This window comes from Schistocerca serialis, chromosome 2 (genome assembly GCF_023864345.2).
Source record: "Schistocerca serialis cubense isolate TAMUIC-IGC-003099 chromosome 2, iqSchSeri2.2, whole genome shotgun sequence".
Lineage (NCBI taxonomy): Eukaryota > Metazoa > Arthropoda > Insecta > Orthoptera > Acrididae > Schistocerca > Schistocerca serialis.
This window is the reverse complement of record NC_064639.1, coordinates 576,263,863-576,282,337: the sequence shown is the minus strand read 5'-3', so window position 1 is coordinate 576,282,337 and position 18,475 is coordinate 576,263,863. Positions and strand designations below refer to the sequence as shown.

General features: G+C 41.1%; 1 protein-coding gene across 1 annotated transcript in view; it reads left to right on the top strand.

The window, feature by feature from the left end:
* LOC126457578 (protein takeout-like) overlaps positions 1–18,475 on the top strand; it is a 137,632-nt gene that overhangs the window by 66,681 nt on the left and 52,476 nt on the right. The window contains exons 2-3 of the mRNA XM_050094005.1: positions 10,429–10,524; positions 15,618–15,765. Coding sequence (XP_049949962.1) covers positions 10,429–10,524; positions 15,618–15,765 — 244 coding nt within the window. The remainder of the gene's footprint in view (positions 1–10,428; positions 10,525–15,617; positions 15,766–18,475) is intronic.

Genomic DNA, 18,475 nt, shown 5'->3' with positions numbered 1-18,475 from the left:
CAATCTGCAGTTCATAACCAATAGATTGTGGTCAGAATCCACATCTGCCCCTGGAAATGTCTTACAATTTAAAACCTGGTTCCTAAATCTCTGTCTTACCATTATATAATCTATCTGATACCTTTTAGTATCTCCAGGATTCTTCCAGGTATACAACCTTCTTTTATGATACTTGAACCAAGTGTTAGCTATGATTGAGTTATGCTCTGTGCAAAATTCTACAAGGCGGCTTCCTCTTTCATTTCTTCCCCCCAATCCATATTCACCTACTATGTTTCCTTCTCTCCCTTTTCCTACTGACGAATTCCAGTCACCCATGACTATTAAATTTTCGTCTCCCTTCACTACCTGAATAATTTCTTTTATCTCGTCATACATTTCATCAATTTCTTCATCATCTGCAGAGCTAGTTGGCGTATAAACTTGTACTACTGTAGTAGGCATGGGCTTTGTGTCTATCTTGGCCACAATAATTAGTTCACTATGCTGTTTGTAGTAGCTTACCCGCACTCCTATTTATTTATTCATTATTAAACCTACTCCTGCATTACCCCTATTTGATTTTGTATTTATAACCCTGTAATCACCTGACCAAAAGTCTTGTTCCTCCTGCCACCGAACTTCACTAATTCGCACTATATCTAACTTTAACCTATCCATTTCCCTTTTCAAATTTTCTAACCTACCTGCCCGATTAAGGGATCTGACATTCCACGCTCCGATCCATAGAATGCCAGTTTTCTTTCTCCTGATAACGACTGTGCGTAGGGAATTAAAAATAATGGCGTACAATGGTCGAGTAGCTCCTCATAAGCCACAATTTAGCGTAGCCAGTGCTAAGTGACGCTTGACGTGACGTAAGACAGTACGCCACTGCACGATGGATGAATGAAAATGAGCGATTTGGAGTGATCAGTCACTCCGTAGCCTGTGGCAGTCCGATGGAAGGGTTATGCTGGAGCCAAGGTAGCCCCTGAGGGCCGGCAACCCATATTACACCACACAGGACAGGATTGTCTGTGTCCAAGGCTTAAAAAAGCACCATGGTAAACACCGACTATTTACATACGAGGGCTGTCCAGAAAGTAAGTTACGATTGATCGCGAAATGAAAATCACAGTGAAAATCAGAAATGTTTCATTTGTAACAGTTAGCTACACCTTTCAGCTACTTCTCTACGTAGTCGCCGTTCTGACTCAGACATTCGTCGTAGCGTTGTACGAACTTTCCAATACCCTCATCATAGAAGGCAGCCGCCAGTGCTTTCCGCCAATACTCTACGCTGGCCTAAAGCTCGTTCTCTGTGCCAAAATGTTGTCTTCATAGCCAGCGGTTCGTTTGAGCAGAGATGAAACTCAGTGGGAGACAATTACGGGCTGTATTGTGGGTAACCAAACATTTCCAATTGAAACGATGCAGAAACATCTTCATTGCCCCTGCAGAATGAGGCTGAGAATTGTCTTGAAGAAGAAACCGCACGACAGTTATGTAATGTTGGTTGCATAGCTTCAGGGGAAAATTCTCACCAGGCCCTCGTACTTGGTGGGAGACACTATTTTCTATAACATCTTTACGCGCTCACTAAGAACTCAGGAATGAAAAGAGCGACATAATTCTACCTAGAGTCATACTAGAGACACTGCCCAACACATCTTTGCAAAGCTTTATCGGATTTTCATAGTCGTTTCCATTTCGCGACCGATCGTAACTTACTTTCTGGACAGCCCTCATACAAGGTAATGGAAACAGACATTCCAATCACTACTTCCTGCAAGGGGACCTCGAGCCACGGCCTGCAGGAAGTATCACTATGCCGAAACCTGATTGGCAGGAGACAGCTATTTAAGGGCTAGAACCAGCCCTGAAGTTCAGTTCACTCTGGATGCTGACCTCATGGACTTCGACAGCTGATGATTATGTCTTCATTTCTGAATTGGACTTTTACTAGTGTGTGTCTGGGTGTGTGTTTGTGTGTGTGTGTGTGTGTGTGTGTGAGTGTGTGTGTGTTACCACGAACCTTTGTGGAAAATTAGAAGTGAACTTTTGTTTGTCTCAGTTAGGAGACTTTTACTGGCATCGTTATTGTTACCCTTCTTTTGTTGTCCAGTCATCTACCTTGTATACGTACATAAATAAAAGTTGTATTTGTGAAAAATTGCGAATTTTCAATCTCAACAGACATCATGTGTAGTTGTAAAATTACGGTATGGGAGTGTTTTTCGTGGACAGAAAATTGAAAATTTTTGGTAAGGTCTTATGGGACCAAACTGCTGATGTTATCGGTCCCTAAGCTTACGCACTACTTAATCTAACTTAAACTAACTTACGCTAAGGACTCTGGAACCGCGCGACCGCTACAGTCGCTGGTTCGAATCCTGCCTCGGGCATGGATGTGTGTGATGTCCTTAGGTTAGTTAGGTTTAAGTAGTTCTAAGTTCTAGGGGACTGATGACCTCAGATGTTAAGTCTCATAGTGCACAGAGCCATTTGAACCATTTTTACGCTAAGGAGAACACACACACACCCTCGAACCTCCGAGGGCCGACGGGGGGGGGGGGGGGGCGGGGGGGGGGCGGGGGGGGGGGGGTGGTGCGCATCGTGAACAGAGTGTGATTCTGTATTGCTCTTAAGCAACCGGTAAAGACCGAAGAATATGAACGTACTTACGGCATTGTGGACTGCGTACAGTGCCGGAACAGTTCTGAGACGATTACTGTTTGTATCAGCAGGACAATGCACCCTGTCGTGAAGCAGCATCTGTGATGCACTAGCTTGTGGACAAATGGAATGGCCTGCCCAGAGTCTAGATCTGAATCCAGTGGAGCACCTTCGAGATGAGTTGGAACGTCGACTTTGCTCCAGACCTCATCGTCCAGCATCACTAACTTCTCTTGTTTCGGCTCTTGAGGAAGAATAGGCTGTCCGTCCTCAACAGACATTCAGACACCCCGCGAAAGTATCTCCGAAGGAGTTCAAGCTATCATAAAGTGAAGGGAGGACACACTCCGTATGAGTGTCCGTAAATTAGTGTCCGTATACTTCTGATGAGGTAGTGTATAAGCCACAGTATGCACCCTCCCCTCGTATTCTTATGGTCGCTAAGCAAGATATATTATGGAAATATCTGAGAGGTTGAACAGCCTTCCTCGAATAGAGTTTTTCCAAATGTACCCAACAGATTTTCTCGAGAACTTCGTCGCCGTTCTTTCAAAGATTTCCTTTATATTCTCTGGAAATCTTTGTTAACTTTTCTACGGTGTTACCCGAACTCTTAAAATATTAATGGGAGCGCCACATTCGATTAGCGTTTGTTGTCATGCCTACTACATAAGGCCTTCAAACGCTGGCCACTAAAATAAGTCAGGTCATAACTCCATTATTTTGAAGATAACTGTACCAAACTTTACAATAACATATCAAAAAGAAAGAAGAACCATTTCTCTCTCTTATATTACGTTCATTTGCATAGAGAACACAGTGCAGGATTTCTTACTTCACCAAATAAACATGACAAAAAAGGCTATTCATTTGATAATTTCCTACATCGTACGAGACGTATTCCGGTACGGTATTAAACTTCTTAAAATTTTTTTGCAATTACCGTTTCAGCAGAAAATATATGTCAATGTGTGCACGGAAGCACTTAGCTGTGTTTCATTACAGAACAGCTGTTCAAAGAACCGTCCACTCATCCCGGAAACGCAGTGGAAACTACGACAATACTAACTCTTTGTCGGCGACTTTTTCGCAGCCACGTGGCTGGCGGAAAAGATTTTGGTAATTCATGCGACTGGCCTTGTCTGTAAATTGAGCGGACCAACCGTGAACGGAAGCCTTGAAGTAGGCAACTCGTCTGTCAACAACCTTGCGTGACCAGCTTGCAGTGGGAAATGTTTTGTATCCTGTAAGCCAGTGCTATGCCTGGGACACTGATGTCACATACAACTCAATTGTTAGGCTATCTTTATCTAGTTTGCTTTCTGTATTCGATTGTGATCATCAGGCAAACTAGATGAAAAAACATTTGCACATACATAGATGAAGCTGCGGTTATCTGTTTCTCAACAACATTCATGCGTATCCATGGTATTTGACTGTATAACTTAGAATATTTTGTTAGAAGAAAAGAGATTTCATGGAATTAATGGTATAGCTAACAATTCAGTAACACTACGTAATTCCTTTTTTTCTAACAGGGGAAACAGACTTCCAAACAGTTCAATATTAGTTTCACAGTTGCTTCTCATTCTTATAACGGGCCTTCGTTTAATACATACCATGGAGTACTTTTCACAGACGATACAATTATTACAATCAATTCAAATAGGTGTGTAGTGTGCAGCTAAAGAGGAAATTGTAGTCCATGTGCTTGAAAGAAGTATTGACTAATTTTCCGAAAATTCTCTCTCTCTCTCTCTCTCTCTCTCTCTCTCTCACACACACACTCTTGCTCTCTCTTCCTCTCTCCTTCCCACTGTCTACATAATTCCCTATTTTTTTGAAGTATCACATTCAATACTGCACATCAAAGGGTACAGTCCCAATCACAAAATTATAAGTAGTGCATGACAAATAGTTAGGAAGCAAAAAGAGATATAAAAAATTGTTTCACATACTGTTGAGAATTTCAGTTCAAGAATAAATTCCTTTTAGTGTTTCCTAAACAGCAGCCTATCCCCCTTTTGCACGTATTGTCACTGCAAGCCTCGAAGGGAAACGCAAATCTGTACATTAACATATTTTGTTTACTTCTGTTCGACAACGTCACGTAAATATATATTTTCCGCGCAACTCATGTTACCAAAGATTCTTTCTAATGGAAAAGTGTACGATAACAATAATATGTGGTGTTCACCTACGATCACTTTGTAGACAACAGTTTAAACAGTAGGGTATTTCGACTGAAGAATCACAGTATATGTTTTCTCTTATTAACATTTCTTGTAAATAATGAATTAGAAGATGGAATGCCTAATGACACTCATAATCACAGCTAGCAGAAAAATGGCCTTCCTTAAAACAGACTTTTCATGGGAAAGTGGAGAATAATATTGATATCAAAATCACTGGTCCTGTACTCAATGACGATAAATGCCTGATAGACAGCAATGCTGAATTTGTAAGCAAGCTTCAACAAACAAAAGGTTCTTCTGCGCAACTCGTTCTGTAGCTTATTTACTGCAAAAGTTTCACGAATTAACTTCTGGTATTAAAATAAAACTTATTTTCTCTTAAGGTGTAAACGCTCAGCATGCATTAATATTTAAATGCGTATTAAGTTAACCTACTGTAAAGAGACGTCTTTCGAATCATTACGATATGTCGTGCAGGCGACTTACGGAACACGTAAGCAACTAATTCCACACGACGTTTTTTGGAAACACATTTAAGAAATACCGCTTCGCTGCGCTGGCAGTGGCGCTCGACGAAGACATAGGGAGGTACAAATTCTAATGGCAAAAAGAAATTAATACAGAAATTTCGCAAATAAGGAGGGGGCAGGAAGAGGTGGTACTGTGCTGTCCTTAATAACAGTGACTTTAAAAATCATCGCTTCGCAAGAGATCCTGTAAGACATCTCTACCACCACATCGCCTCTGTCTAGAGCAACACATGGAAATTCTCCTGGGTTCCACTCATTCGAAGATCTAAGTAGCTCATGTAGTACAATATAACATGGTTGTACTAACTCTCGTGAGTTGTAACAAATAACAGCAACAGCCCAACCGTAAAACGGTATAAAATGTGGATAGTAAATTTACGCAGAAAAAGTCTTCGGTACAGTCATTGTATAACTGCGACTTCCCGAAGAGAGGGGAAGTTTGTTCACACCACGATCAGTTGAAACTACGATGTCACTGGTCTTATACTTTTTTCGTATGTGGTTCTCTTTTTTTGTTTCTGGTGAATTATGGCATAGTAATTTGTATCATAAACCTACCCAATATAACCTGTAGTTTCCTCCAGATTGTAACAGTTACAGATTTAAGTTCTTATTTGATACTAGAAAGCAATGCACGATCAGCCGCAGTTTATATCCAGAGGGCTGGTTACTGTAGTATTATACAAAATAAACGAACAGTCAGTTTTTGCGTGGGTATCTTTATTTTTTAACATCGCAGTTGACTTATTAAGCTATTTATAAATTGTCTGTGTTTGAAAAGCAAGTATGCTATATATGAGACTAAGGCACCAATGATAGAATTCGTGATACTTTTATTTTAGTACAAGCCATACTAAACCGTTGCATTTCCCGCATTTATTTCTGTGAAAGGTTAGGCATAAATAAAGCGCTGAAATAAATGTGTAACACCACGTAACAATGGTAGCTGGACCTGTACCTTCCAGTAGACGGGAACGCCCAAACTATTTGACCATAAACTACGCAAATCCCGTGAAGATAAGCTACTGACACACTAAGCAGAACTGCTGCAGGCTAATATCAAAAATTAGGAAAACACTTTCTCAAAAGATTGTTGAAAATATTTACCACTTATGGATTAACACACCGTCGAAGTGTATAGGTGTGAAGGATGTATTACTTGGCCCCAGGAATGAAAGGATAATGTTCGAAAGCAATACGTGTATTGACGTCAAAGATTTAAACTGCTTTCTGTCTGTGATGTATCATTTCTCTCTGTGAAAATGTTTCTCTATGGTATGATGGTCGAAGTTTAAAACTTAATATGACTTCCACGTCGTTGAATTATTTACGTAATTAATATGTTACCGTCTATATTACCAACATACTCTTCGATTTCAAATAAACTGAGATGGAAAATATTTTAAGCAGTACAGTCTGTCAGGTCGTTTCAACACACTTAAACAAGTAAACATAATTTTAGTGCGGGCGTCAAAAGTTTAGCTTTTAACATCTCCACAGTATGTCTTTGAGTGACGTAAGACACTCACCCTGCAAAAGAAACATTGTTGCTTTTCGAAAATAATAACAAATATGTCGTTAGTGGATTTCACCCCTTTCCTGTAATTTCCAAACAGTTGCCCGTAACAAAATATTAATCTACACTGGCTATGGTCTTCAGTAAAGCCTCTGACACCACAGGATTCGGCGTTGTCCACGGAATTCATTCTGTTTATTTGATTTCCCATTCCAGACTACCGTATGATAACTGAATATATTCGTAGTATGGCATTTAAATTTACTGTGTTCTGTATTGCTAGTAACGCAGAATTTCAACTGCATGGCATTTTGGATGGAACTGTTTTTCGTAAAAATGTGAAAGTACGTTTTAAAAAGCATGGCTACTGCTTTTCATTCGTTTGTTCCTTAACTATTCATTTTTACGGATGTTTGTGTGACGTAATGAGTAAACTCTCCGGTAATTTACACCGTAAATGACTATGAACTGCATGTGCAGTGTGGTCTTTGAGTTTTTTGGATGGTTATGGAAATGAAAGAAAAGAAGAGGACGAAACCATGTGCCAACACAAAGTGTACTCGTTTCGAAGATAACCGAGGGCATAGCTAAAAAACACCTCCGTGCGACGGATGGATCACCAGCAACAGAGAGAGGTATGGAATTGAAATAGGTGACCAGGGACTTTATGTTGCCACTTCTGTTCCCCTTAACGACTGAATTCTAGCAACGATATTTTCATCCACTGTCAGGATAAGAACACCGTTGAACTAACCCGTGTTAACGCTTTAACTTACGATGGTGCGCCACGTTCTTTAAACTTGCTGGAAACAGCACTCTTTTCGGATGGTTCTTACGTCACCGTCATTTTTTTTAGTCCTGACGTTCTCAGCAGTATATTATATTACAGTATGTTGGTAATTATTACTTTGGGATTGTCAAATCACAACTGAATAAAACAATTTTTATGCCACACGCGTTTCACATTATTCTTTGCAAAACATCTTCAGTGGCAGATTTCGTAGATATTGATCTGCATGTTGTGTTTTGGTTCCTTTGTTACAGCTGTTCTTCTTCTGATAACCGCTACTTGAAATTTCGTTTTCACACTTCACAACTCTAGGAATTGAAGGAAGGTTCTGATGTTATGTTCTGGAAAAAATAACGTCAAGACGTATGTTCAGTTAAGATCGTTGCGACGTGAGAAAACGAAATTTTAAATGACAGCTATCAGGAGAAGAACATCTGCAGCAAAGAAACTAGAATACAACGTTCAGATCAACATCACAAAATCTGCCATTTCAGATGCCTCGCAGAAAATAAAAACAAAAAGCACATCCCACAAAACCTGTGTTTTATTCAGTTTTGACTAGACATTCCGAAAGTAATATTTATCAACATACTGCAATTCTAACTTCGACATGATCTGTTGTTATGGTTACATACGTGTTAGATGCTATCGTGGTGAAAATCTAGCATCTTACATTATCGAGTGGGTTGTTGGACAAATGCCAAGTGTGACCGTTTGCACGCCATAGCACAACATGCAATCGAGAAGGAAAAAGTGAGAGCGATTACAGCAACGCGTAGATTTTTGAACCGAAAGTATTGTCTCTTCTTTATGGAATTCCACACGACATACACTACCGAAAATTGTAGACAATGAAGCACCATTCTGATATTGATCCTACTTTGTGGAACAGATCATCACCTCACGAGTGCTAAATGGTTAACCTTGGCTCGATTCTGAACTGATATGCTTCATCAGCATTAGTAAGAGGCATGATCCCCATGACAGGAATACACTCTTGTCGTTGTGGCATGGAAGTAAACAGCCTCCGAATGTCACCTTGAGGAATTTCTTCTCATTCACATACGCTGTGTCAATTCATAACACTGCTAGATGAATATTGGTATGGAAGTATACGTCTTTCCATCGCATCGGAAGGGTGATACATGGGTCGCAAATCAGGGGACTGGGAGGCCAGTCAGTAATCCATAGATTCATCAAGGTACTTGAGATGCGAACTGCAATGTAGGGTCTTGCATTGTTCCAATGGAATATGCCATTAGGCGCCCTGGTCGTGAAGGATATGACAACAGAATCCACCATTTCTGCCAGATACTGGCGAGCATTCAACCTCCATTCTACAACTACCAAACCAGTACCCATATCATGGTTCCAAGAGCTGAATACGTGTGAGTCTCAAGATTCGTTGTTTCCGCCAGGTCGTCTGTGGAGACGTTGGCATCGTTCTGCCCGCTACAAACAGAGACGAGAGTCATCACTGAACACCACAGAATGCCACTTGACGTCCCAAGTGACTCTGGCTCTGCAGTATGCGGTATGGTGTCAGCGGTTAACGAGCCATTGAAACATGAGATCTGAACCCCGCTTCCAGCAATGAGTTTCGTGGTGGCCCTCTGCCTGTAACCTCTGCCAGAACATCAGCTGCTGTCTGTCATGCCTCAATTCGTCAGAGCCAGTCGAACAATCCTTCGACCTTCTCGTAGTGCAGTCCTTCTGCAAGGATCTATGACTTTTCTCCTTGCCCCACTATTCTGAACCTATATCGTCACCACTCGTTCTGGAGACATTCCACTACAGTCTGTGTGATCTGTGGGAATCATTCAAGCTTCCTCAAAGCACGAAAGAGCTATTAGTTGCAAGTATGCGTACTGTCGGCATGCTAGGTTGACCAGGAACGTTGAACAAATAGCCATGGTGTACTCACACCATTCATCATATATAGGAATGATTTTCTTTCTGTACTGAAAATAATCTCGTATGAGTATGAAATTTTAATCAAGGTATCCAACTTACATGGAAATACTGGAGTGTTAGTTTGGTAGTGTTCAGTCACGTTTTTGATGGTGTAACACTTTCCATTTCCAGCCATGTACTTCAGCAAAATAAATCCTGCCCATCTGTGGCGAGAAAATAGCAACACAGCTTCGAAGAAGGACGGACACCATTTCTCTCCTGACCTGCACTTCTGCGTGACGTTTGGCCCATTGAACATATCTGCAATATGGTGGCTAAGTGCCACACAACATATCGTCACAGACCTAAAGAAACAACTGTAGGTGCTTTGTGGATCATACAGAAACAGCGTCGAAGGAAATTCCCCGTGAATACATCCAGATCCTTTTTGATAGCATACCCAAGCGTTCACTAGTTGCGACGCTAACCCGAGGCGGATTCACATCAAACTGAATTGCTAGTCAGGAATAAAATACAGTTGCGTATCTGATCTTCTGCGTATCTAATGTATGGCATAAATTTTGTATAAGTCATATATACCCTTCCTGACATGTCAGTTTTCTTAATTGTTAGTTCACAAGTTTTCGAATTTTATATGAGCCTTAGAAATGAAATTTTCTGATTTTATTATATGAACAGCAGATTTTAAATCAATCACTGCCTTCCTGGTAGCTTTGATGTGAATGTCTCGTCTTTTCTCAGGAAATTATGTTTGTACACTGTGAAAATTTATGTGCATTTTGTTTGTAGGTAATGAATGTTTAGGTGTATGTTTTAATGTTTCAGCTCCGCCTTACCTGAAGATATGTCACCGCAGTGATCCAGTCTTGAATACATGTATCAAGGACTCCATAAACACCCTCATACGGAATATAAAAACAGGTAACGAATATTATCCATATTTTGAACATTACTTTTTATGTCTTTGTAAGTTCATTTTTGCACAGAATGGTTGCGGGACCTCGACTATTCAATGTAAAGTGTCAAATCAAAAACACCTTCAGCCATCTGTATTTCCAGTTTTATTTTATTTTTGCTCCTATTTCCGGCATTGCACTGCGCTATCTTGAGGCCCTCCGACCGACGTTTTCGAAGAATCCCACCTCTAGTATAATCGAAACAGGGACCGGCATACGCGAATCCATTCGTTCATCAACTGCAGACTGTTAGACAAACATTCAAACCAGAGCGATCAACGATTTTTTTGACCTGTTTGAGTGTACGCTGCTCCCTAGTTCCATTGTACTAGAGATGGGATTCTTCCTATACGTCGTTGAGAGGGCCTCAAAATGGCGTAGTGTAATACCGAAACTTATAGCAAAACTAAAATAAAATTGGAAATATGCAAGGCTGAAGGCGTTTCTGATTTGAAATTTTTGCTCTTTATGAAATGCTGAACACAGTAATGACAACGAACATCTCACTACTGTCTCTTCCACGCTGTGCATTTTTCGACAGCTAGACGTTATCCTGGTTGTGTGTGTGCTTTCAACTACTCGTTCACATGCCACTATTAACAGAACTGTTGCGACTGTAAGTCTACAAGGTTCTGTGCGTTGTGATGGAGAAAGGAACAGCCAGTTCTCAAATATTCTTGAAGACTGAGAATCATTTTAACACTGTCACTCCTATGCCATTCTGGCATTTCTAAAACAAAACTGCGCCTGTGAGAGGTAAATCCCAGTCCGGCACACAGTTTTAATCTCGTAGGATGTTGTCTGTGAGTTATAACAAAAACATTCTCCCACACACCAGCTACCTCTTCCACTAATGGACGCTAAGTGAACGCGGAATTCACAACGAAAAACCAGTGACGTTGAAGCCATGTGGACCATGACAAGTAAGTCTTTGTGAGTGCCAAGGTGAACATCTTTCGGCAATTAAACTTGTCGTCGTCATCTTTTCGCGGCCATGTTGAAATGTCACGCCGTCTTACATAGCTATGATGGATCTTACACTCTACTGCAGACGGCACGTTCTTATGAAAGTTGGTGACAGATTAAAACTGGTCCCTTTCTAATTTCTGGTGTCACCAGTCAGCAACTCGTCCTTCTTGGCAATGCACAGCTAATGCTGGAGTTAGGATTTCATAATTGTTCATAGATTAAAACCGTGTGATGACAAGTACTAACTGCAAGGTAGTAATGTAGATGTAAATGTACTCGGCTGCAAAATCCCAGTCCAACGCATAGTTTTCATCTGGCATGTCGTTACAAATATAAAGCGGGATTTTGTAGAAAATTATATTGAGCACAAAGCTGTATGATTATCTTTTATTATGGATAATTTCGATCTTCATCCACCATCTTCATGATATCTATCCATCGGACTAATGTATACGTTATATTAAAACAGAAAGTTATATGATACGCAGTTAATGTTTGATTTTTTAACTCAGTGTGCATTCCTTTCTGTATTACAAATTTTGAAATGCATTATTATCCTTGGGGTTTTTGTTGTAGTGCCATCATACGTTTTCTTTGTCCTGCTGCACCACTTTGAAATCTTGTGACAATCCGACTGAATACTAGTGCAACGGGTTTCGGATGGACTTCACTATTGACAACTGCATCATCTGTGAAATTTGTGAGGTTACTACTAATATTCCAGAATGAAATTTCCACTCCGCAGTTGAATGTGCGTTTGGAAGTTAGGAAATGAGACACAAATGGAAGCAAAACTGCGAGGACGGGTCGTGAGTCATGCTCGGATAGGTCAGTTGGTAGAGCACTTGTTGGCGAAAGGCAAACGTCCCGGGTTCGAGTCCCAGTCCGGCACACAGTTTTAATCTCGTAGGATGTTTCGCTATTAATATCGTCTGCGAAGTTAATAACGTACAACGTGAACAGCAAGGGCCCCATTATACGTTCCTGAAGAAGACCTGCTGTTACTTTTACATCTGTCGATGACTCTCCACCGAAGGAAACTTGCTTTCTGCCTATCAAGAAATTCTCAAAACATTCACAAATCTCTCTTGGTACCTCATCTTATCTGCCTTTCGATAATAAGCGTAGTTGTGGTTCTGAGTCAAACGCTTTTCGGGAATTAATATATGCCGCATCTGACTGACTGCCTTGGAATATAGTTTCCAGAATATCGTGTGAGGAAAGTTCGAGATGGGTTACACATAATCAATGTTGCCGGAATCCACGTTTGGTGCCATTTAGGAGATCATTTTGTTCGAGGTACCTCGTTACATTTGAGCTCACAATATATCCTAAGATTCTACAACACATAGATGTTAAGGATATTTGACAGTAGCTTAACTGATCACTCCGCCACCCTTCTTGTGGTCAAGTGCGATCTGTGGTATCTTCCAGCCAGTGAGGAACTAACTCAGCCTCTAACTGTGTATAGGGTCTGACAGTGATTCCATCTGGCCCAGGAGCTTCGTTCTACTACTCCTTGCCGAGATTCCTGGAGAACGTTTCGACTATTTCCAGCTCAAATGGTTCAAATGACTCTAAGCACTATGAGACTTAACTTCTGAGGTCATCAGTCCCCTAGGATTAGAACTAGTTAAAACTAACTAACCTAAGGACATCACACACATCCATCCCCGAAACAGGATTCGAACCTGCGACCGTAACAGCAGCCCGGTTCCGGACTGAAGCACCTAGAACCGCTCGGGCACATTGGCCGGCTTCTACTTCAAAGATTTAAGCTGTTTCTCAACACCGCTGACACAAATATCTGTATCACGCATCTTTCTTGTGGTGCGAGAATGAAATTTGAGCAATACCCCTGTATTTTTCTCTGTACAGAAAAATTTGAAAATGAAGTTATGCATTTCTGCTCCTCAATTTCAGTTCCTGTCTCGTCCATAGCCTCTCGACACTAACTTTGGTACCGCTACAGCTTTCAGATATTAGTAGAAATTCATTGACGTTTGTGAGAGATTCTTTATAACATTCCGCTACAGTTGTCGTTGAATACTTCTGGCTCTGCCCTCTACACAGTTTTTCATTGAGTTTATCTACAGTCCTATGCTTTGTTTTACACCTATAATGTTGTAGTCCTGTATGTTAGAAGTTTCTTTACAGTGACTGTATATCATGGAGGATCCCTGAAATCATGAACTCTTCTATTAGGAACGTATCTATCCAGTGCATCGTCAACTATTCTGCTAAAACTGAGCCAACCTTCCTCTAGAAGCTGTTCTTCGGTGCTAAACGTTTCGAGTTCCTTATTGAAACCGGACACTAGTGCCTCTGTATCTAGTTTGCTGAACATACAAATCCTTTTTACTTTTGCAGTCACTATTGTTACAGCTTCCTCATCTCACTGATACCAGTTTTGCTGTGGACATCCTCAAACAGGTCGGGTCTGTTTGTTGCTATTAGAATAACATACGCCCATTAAGAGTGGGTTTCCAAACAATCTGTTCTGTGAAGTTATCAGTAATGTTTCACAGGACCTCTTGTCAGGTCCACCACATACAAAACTGTATTTTCCCAATTGACTGTCAGATGATTGAAGTCCCCTTTTATGATGACAGCATGACTGTGGAACTTAGGGACAAGCGGAAATAGGTTGAAACCTTCCCTTAGAAAAATTAATGAATTACTGTGCTGATAAACCTCTTGCATTATTTGATTTTCAAACAGCTGAGCAGAACTGAACGTACTCAGACATTTCTCTCTTTACTTATTCTGATCAACAGTAAACTGACACACAATATTTTTAGCGCAACACAATCTTACTTTCAATAATCCTTACAAAAGAATGGCCGTGACTAACAATAACCATTACCTTTCATGAATCACTTACCTCACAAAAATCTTCGTTACTCGAACTACTGCAATACAGCGAGCGCCAATACTGCCGGCTAAATGAAAGATTCTAACTACTGAAGGCACTAACTACTGATAGGCATACTTAGCAAATGAAAGATTTTAATAGAGAACAAACAATGTATTTACCTTAATAGTGTTCAAAATCATAATATATATCAGTTCATGACATCCATTCTTACAAATTTGCTCCTTCTGATGGACACACGTCCAGATCATCCGTTCTCAAAACCCTGCCATCTCTCTCCCCACATCCACCACTGCTGGCGGCTCACCTCCAACTGCACAACGCTACACGCTGTCCGTATCCAACTGCCCACCACTACAATAGCGAATATTGCAACAATGCCAACCAGCCACAGACTGCACACAGCACAGCCAGTGATTTTCATACAGAACGCTATGTGGCGTTACCAACATAAAAACCTAAACAGCCTACTTACAAGGTTATCCCTAAAGTTTCCTCTTACATCTGGAGGTGAGTGGTCGTCGATGAAAGGACCTGATAATAAGTTTATGCCCACTTTTGATACTGAGTCTTACCAGACAACTTCGCACGCAGCTTCAATTTCCTTCTTGGTCGATTCAAGTTCATTGTCTATTGCGGCGAATACACCAACTCCATTTACTACTACCCTATCCTTTAGATATGCACGTAGTTTTTCCCAAAATTCACACTTCTCAATTCCAACACACACTACACGTAAAAACGTACATTGGTAGTTGGACGCAGGCTACAAGTGTCACGTGAAGGCAGACAACGCCATGCAGTTAGACAGCCACTAGCGCAGAGAGACCGATTCGCTTCTTTTGGGCTTTAACGGTAGATACGAATAAGGTCATTGCGATGCTTCTGCATACACATCTGAGCTTCATACTGGAAGGAAATCGTTCACAATAGTGCGCAGCACGTCAGTCTAGGCGGTTAAAAATAGTGAACGTCAACTTCAGATATAGTAAGTTTACACAGTCGTACCTTTCCTTCGGCGCACTTCCAACGTGACGACACACAATTTGCTCCCTGTGATTGATTCTTCCTATCAGTATCGATTTTTCCTTGCCTGCCTGTTGCTCCCGCATGTTGCCGATTACGAGAGTCCTGGATAAATTCTCCCCGCAACTGAGTCGTCATAATTCACAACTAGCTGACGTTTCTAAGCTAGTTATTCTGCTTGTGTTTAGGCTCGCCGTCGCTGGGGGTGCCGGAGACGGACCCTCTGCACGTGGACTTCGTAGAGGTGGACGAGGGCAGCGGCAACGTGTCTCTGCGTATGTCGCTCTCCGACATCAACATTGCAGGGCTCAGCGACACCAACGTCGTCTCCGTCAAGTGAGTACACCGCCGTAATCGTATGCTTCTCCAGTTTCCAACTTCTCTTTAGTTTCCCCGAACTAATGGTGTCGAATCAGCACCGTACCAACGACAGTGCATTCGTTTCGGGCATCAAACCTAAATTTCTGTCTAGTTTAAGGTTCACTTGATAGGGAGGACGCAGCGTGTTATCTTAGATGCAGTCATCGACAGATGTGAAAGTAACTGCAACCGCATCCCAGAGAATTGTGGGGACCCTTGCTGTTCATGTTCAAGTGGCAATTTGTATTACTATGTGACAACCGTGACGAATTTATCTGACATCAATGATTTTATATCGCCTATTATGATGTCGTAAATGTTTTTGAACTTGATGATGAAGACCCGCGGGCCAAAACTGATTGTTAATTAAAGAAATTTTATCAGCATCTCTTGACGGTAGTCATGAGTTGGCTGGTAATACTAAGCTAAGACAAACCTCAGTTTTTTTGCAGATGACTCGGTTATCCACAATGAAGTAGATTTTAAATAAAGCTATACAAATATTCAGTCAGATCTTCAGAAGGTTTTAGATTCACTCGACAGCAGTGCACATTAGCACACCGCTACCGCGACCCGGGTAGGCGTGCCGGCCCAGTATCGGATCCGCCCCGTGGATAAAACACGAGGGTCTGTACGGTTTTTAGGCGGTTTCTCACATCCCACCAGGTCAATGCAGGGATGGTAGCCGCGTCCCACGTGACTTACACGATTCACAAAGTTATTTAAAACTTTGACATGGATAACACTAAACGCAAACAGACGGGATAGAGAATTTCCTTTCTAGAGAGGTGGGGACAGAAGGACATCGGGCTACCTATACCACTAACGCCACCAAATCCATATTAACATGCCGACCCCGCGAAGATACGGGATAAGGACCAGGAAAAAATCTCGCTGTTTAGACTGACTTTAGTAATCTCATGGGGTAGTTTTCGACGGCAAAAACTAAAATTATTTGAAACTTATTTACTTCTTCGTTTCTCTGAACTGCTGTTAAAGAATCAGTAAAAGAAAAGCTTCTGTTTATGAAAAATTTCAAATGGTTCAAATGGCTCTGAGCACTATGGGACTCAACTGCTGTGGTCATAAGTCCCCTAGAACTTAGAACTACTTAAATCTAACTAACCTAAGGACATCACACACATCCATGCCCGAGGCAGGATTCGAACCTGCGGCCGTAGCGGTCGTGGGGTTCAGGACTGTAGCGCCTTTAACCGCTCGGCCACTCCGGCCGGCTTATGAAAAATTTAACATTAATTAAAACAGAAAACATGGTTTTACCAACAACCAAGGCTCTTTCATTAACATTGGCCTCTTAAACAGAGTTTTTGGAATCAGCTTAGAAAACAAACGAAATCTTCTTCAACGATGTTCAGAAATATGTTTTGAGATCAAATAACGATAAATGAAGTAAAATATAGAGAAAAATTAGCAGTGACTTTCAACAAAAAAAGACAATAGGTACATGAACGAATCAACTAAGCACTTATTTTCATTCATCACAGTCAAGACGTACCATTTTGTCAATGGAATGCATTTTACACACGTGTTTTTGACACTAAGAACATGTTTTGGTAGCGTTTGTGTCTTTAAGGCCGCCTATGACTTTTTTTTGTTGACTGGGTCCTGCTTTGGACTTGCACTACAGATTCGTTGACTCTGCTATCATTTTCAAACTTTTTGCAATCTACATGATCCTAGAAAAAGTTCTGTAATTGATTTGACTCTCTTTGATATTTTGCCGGCCGAAGTGGCCGTGCGGTTAAAGGCGCTGCAGTCTGGAACCGCAAGACCGCTACGGTCGCAGGTTCGAATCCTGCCTCGGGCATGGATGTTTGTAATGTCCTTAGGTTAGTTAGGTTTAACTAGTTCTAAGTTCTAGGGGACTAATGACCTCAGCAGTTGAGTCCCATAGTGCTCAGAGCCATTTGAACCATTTTTTTGATATTTGCTTTGATCAATACCACGTAAAGTTATCTTATAAAAATACAATGTATTATTTTGTTTTTCTTATTTATAACTGTTTTTCCATAAAAATAGGTGAAATGTCTTACTACTTTTTTGGTTTTCTTCGGAAACATTTTTGTTTCATCAACACCAAACTTGGTTGCATTTTGAAAGGAATCTGGTTTATCCAATGAGTCAGCAGTCTTCACTAGCTAACAGTAACTCTAAAATCTGATTATCGCTCAAACGCCGCTCCATGCTGTCTAAAACGACGAAAAACAATTTGTGATGACAGATAAGAATAGTGACGTTCATAGCTTCGTGAGGTAGATTTCGACCCAATCTGGTAAGTACGTACGGAAATAATGGTCGCTGGGTTGCACGTGCCTGCACAATGCAAGAGCACAGCCGGTACTAAGATAGAAGCGGATCGGCAGCATTGCAGTACTAACGGAACTGTAAACAAAAGAATGGCGCTTGTGGTAATAAATTACCCCAAGAATGTAGTTATGACTTAAGTCGTGCAAATATTGGCAACTTGCGTTAAACGTTCAGAAGTGAAAAATTTTGCCCTTTGTAACGCGCAAGAATTTAGAATCATACCACTACTATACTGTCTACTCACCATTCAAAAGCCTGAATAACTACTGCTACGAGATGTGCAAGAAGAGAGTCAATGAGGTTTTGGAAGGTAATGCTAGGGTTTGGGAGCCATAATATTGTAGTATCTTGGCCAGCT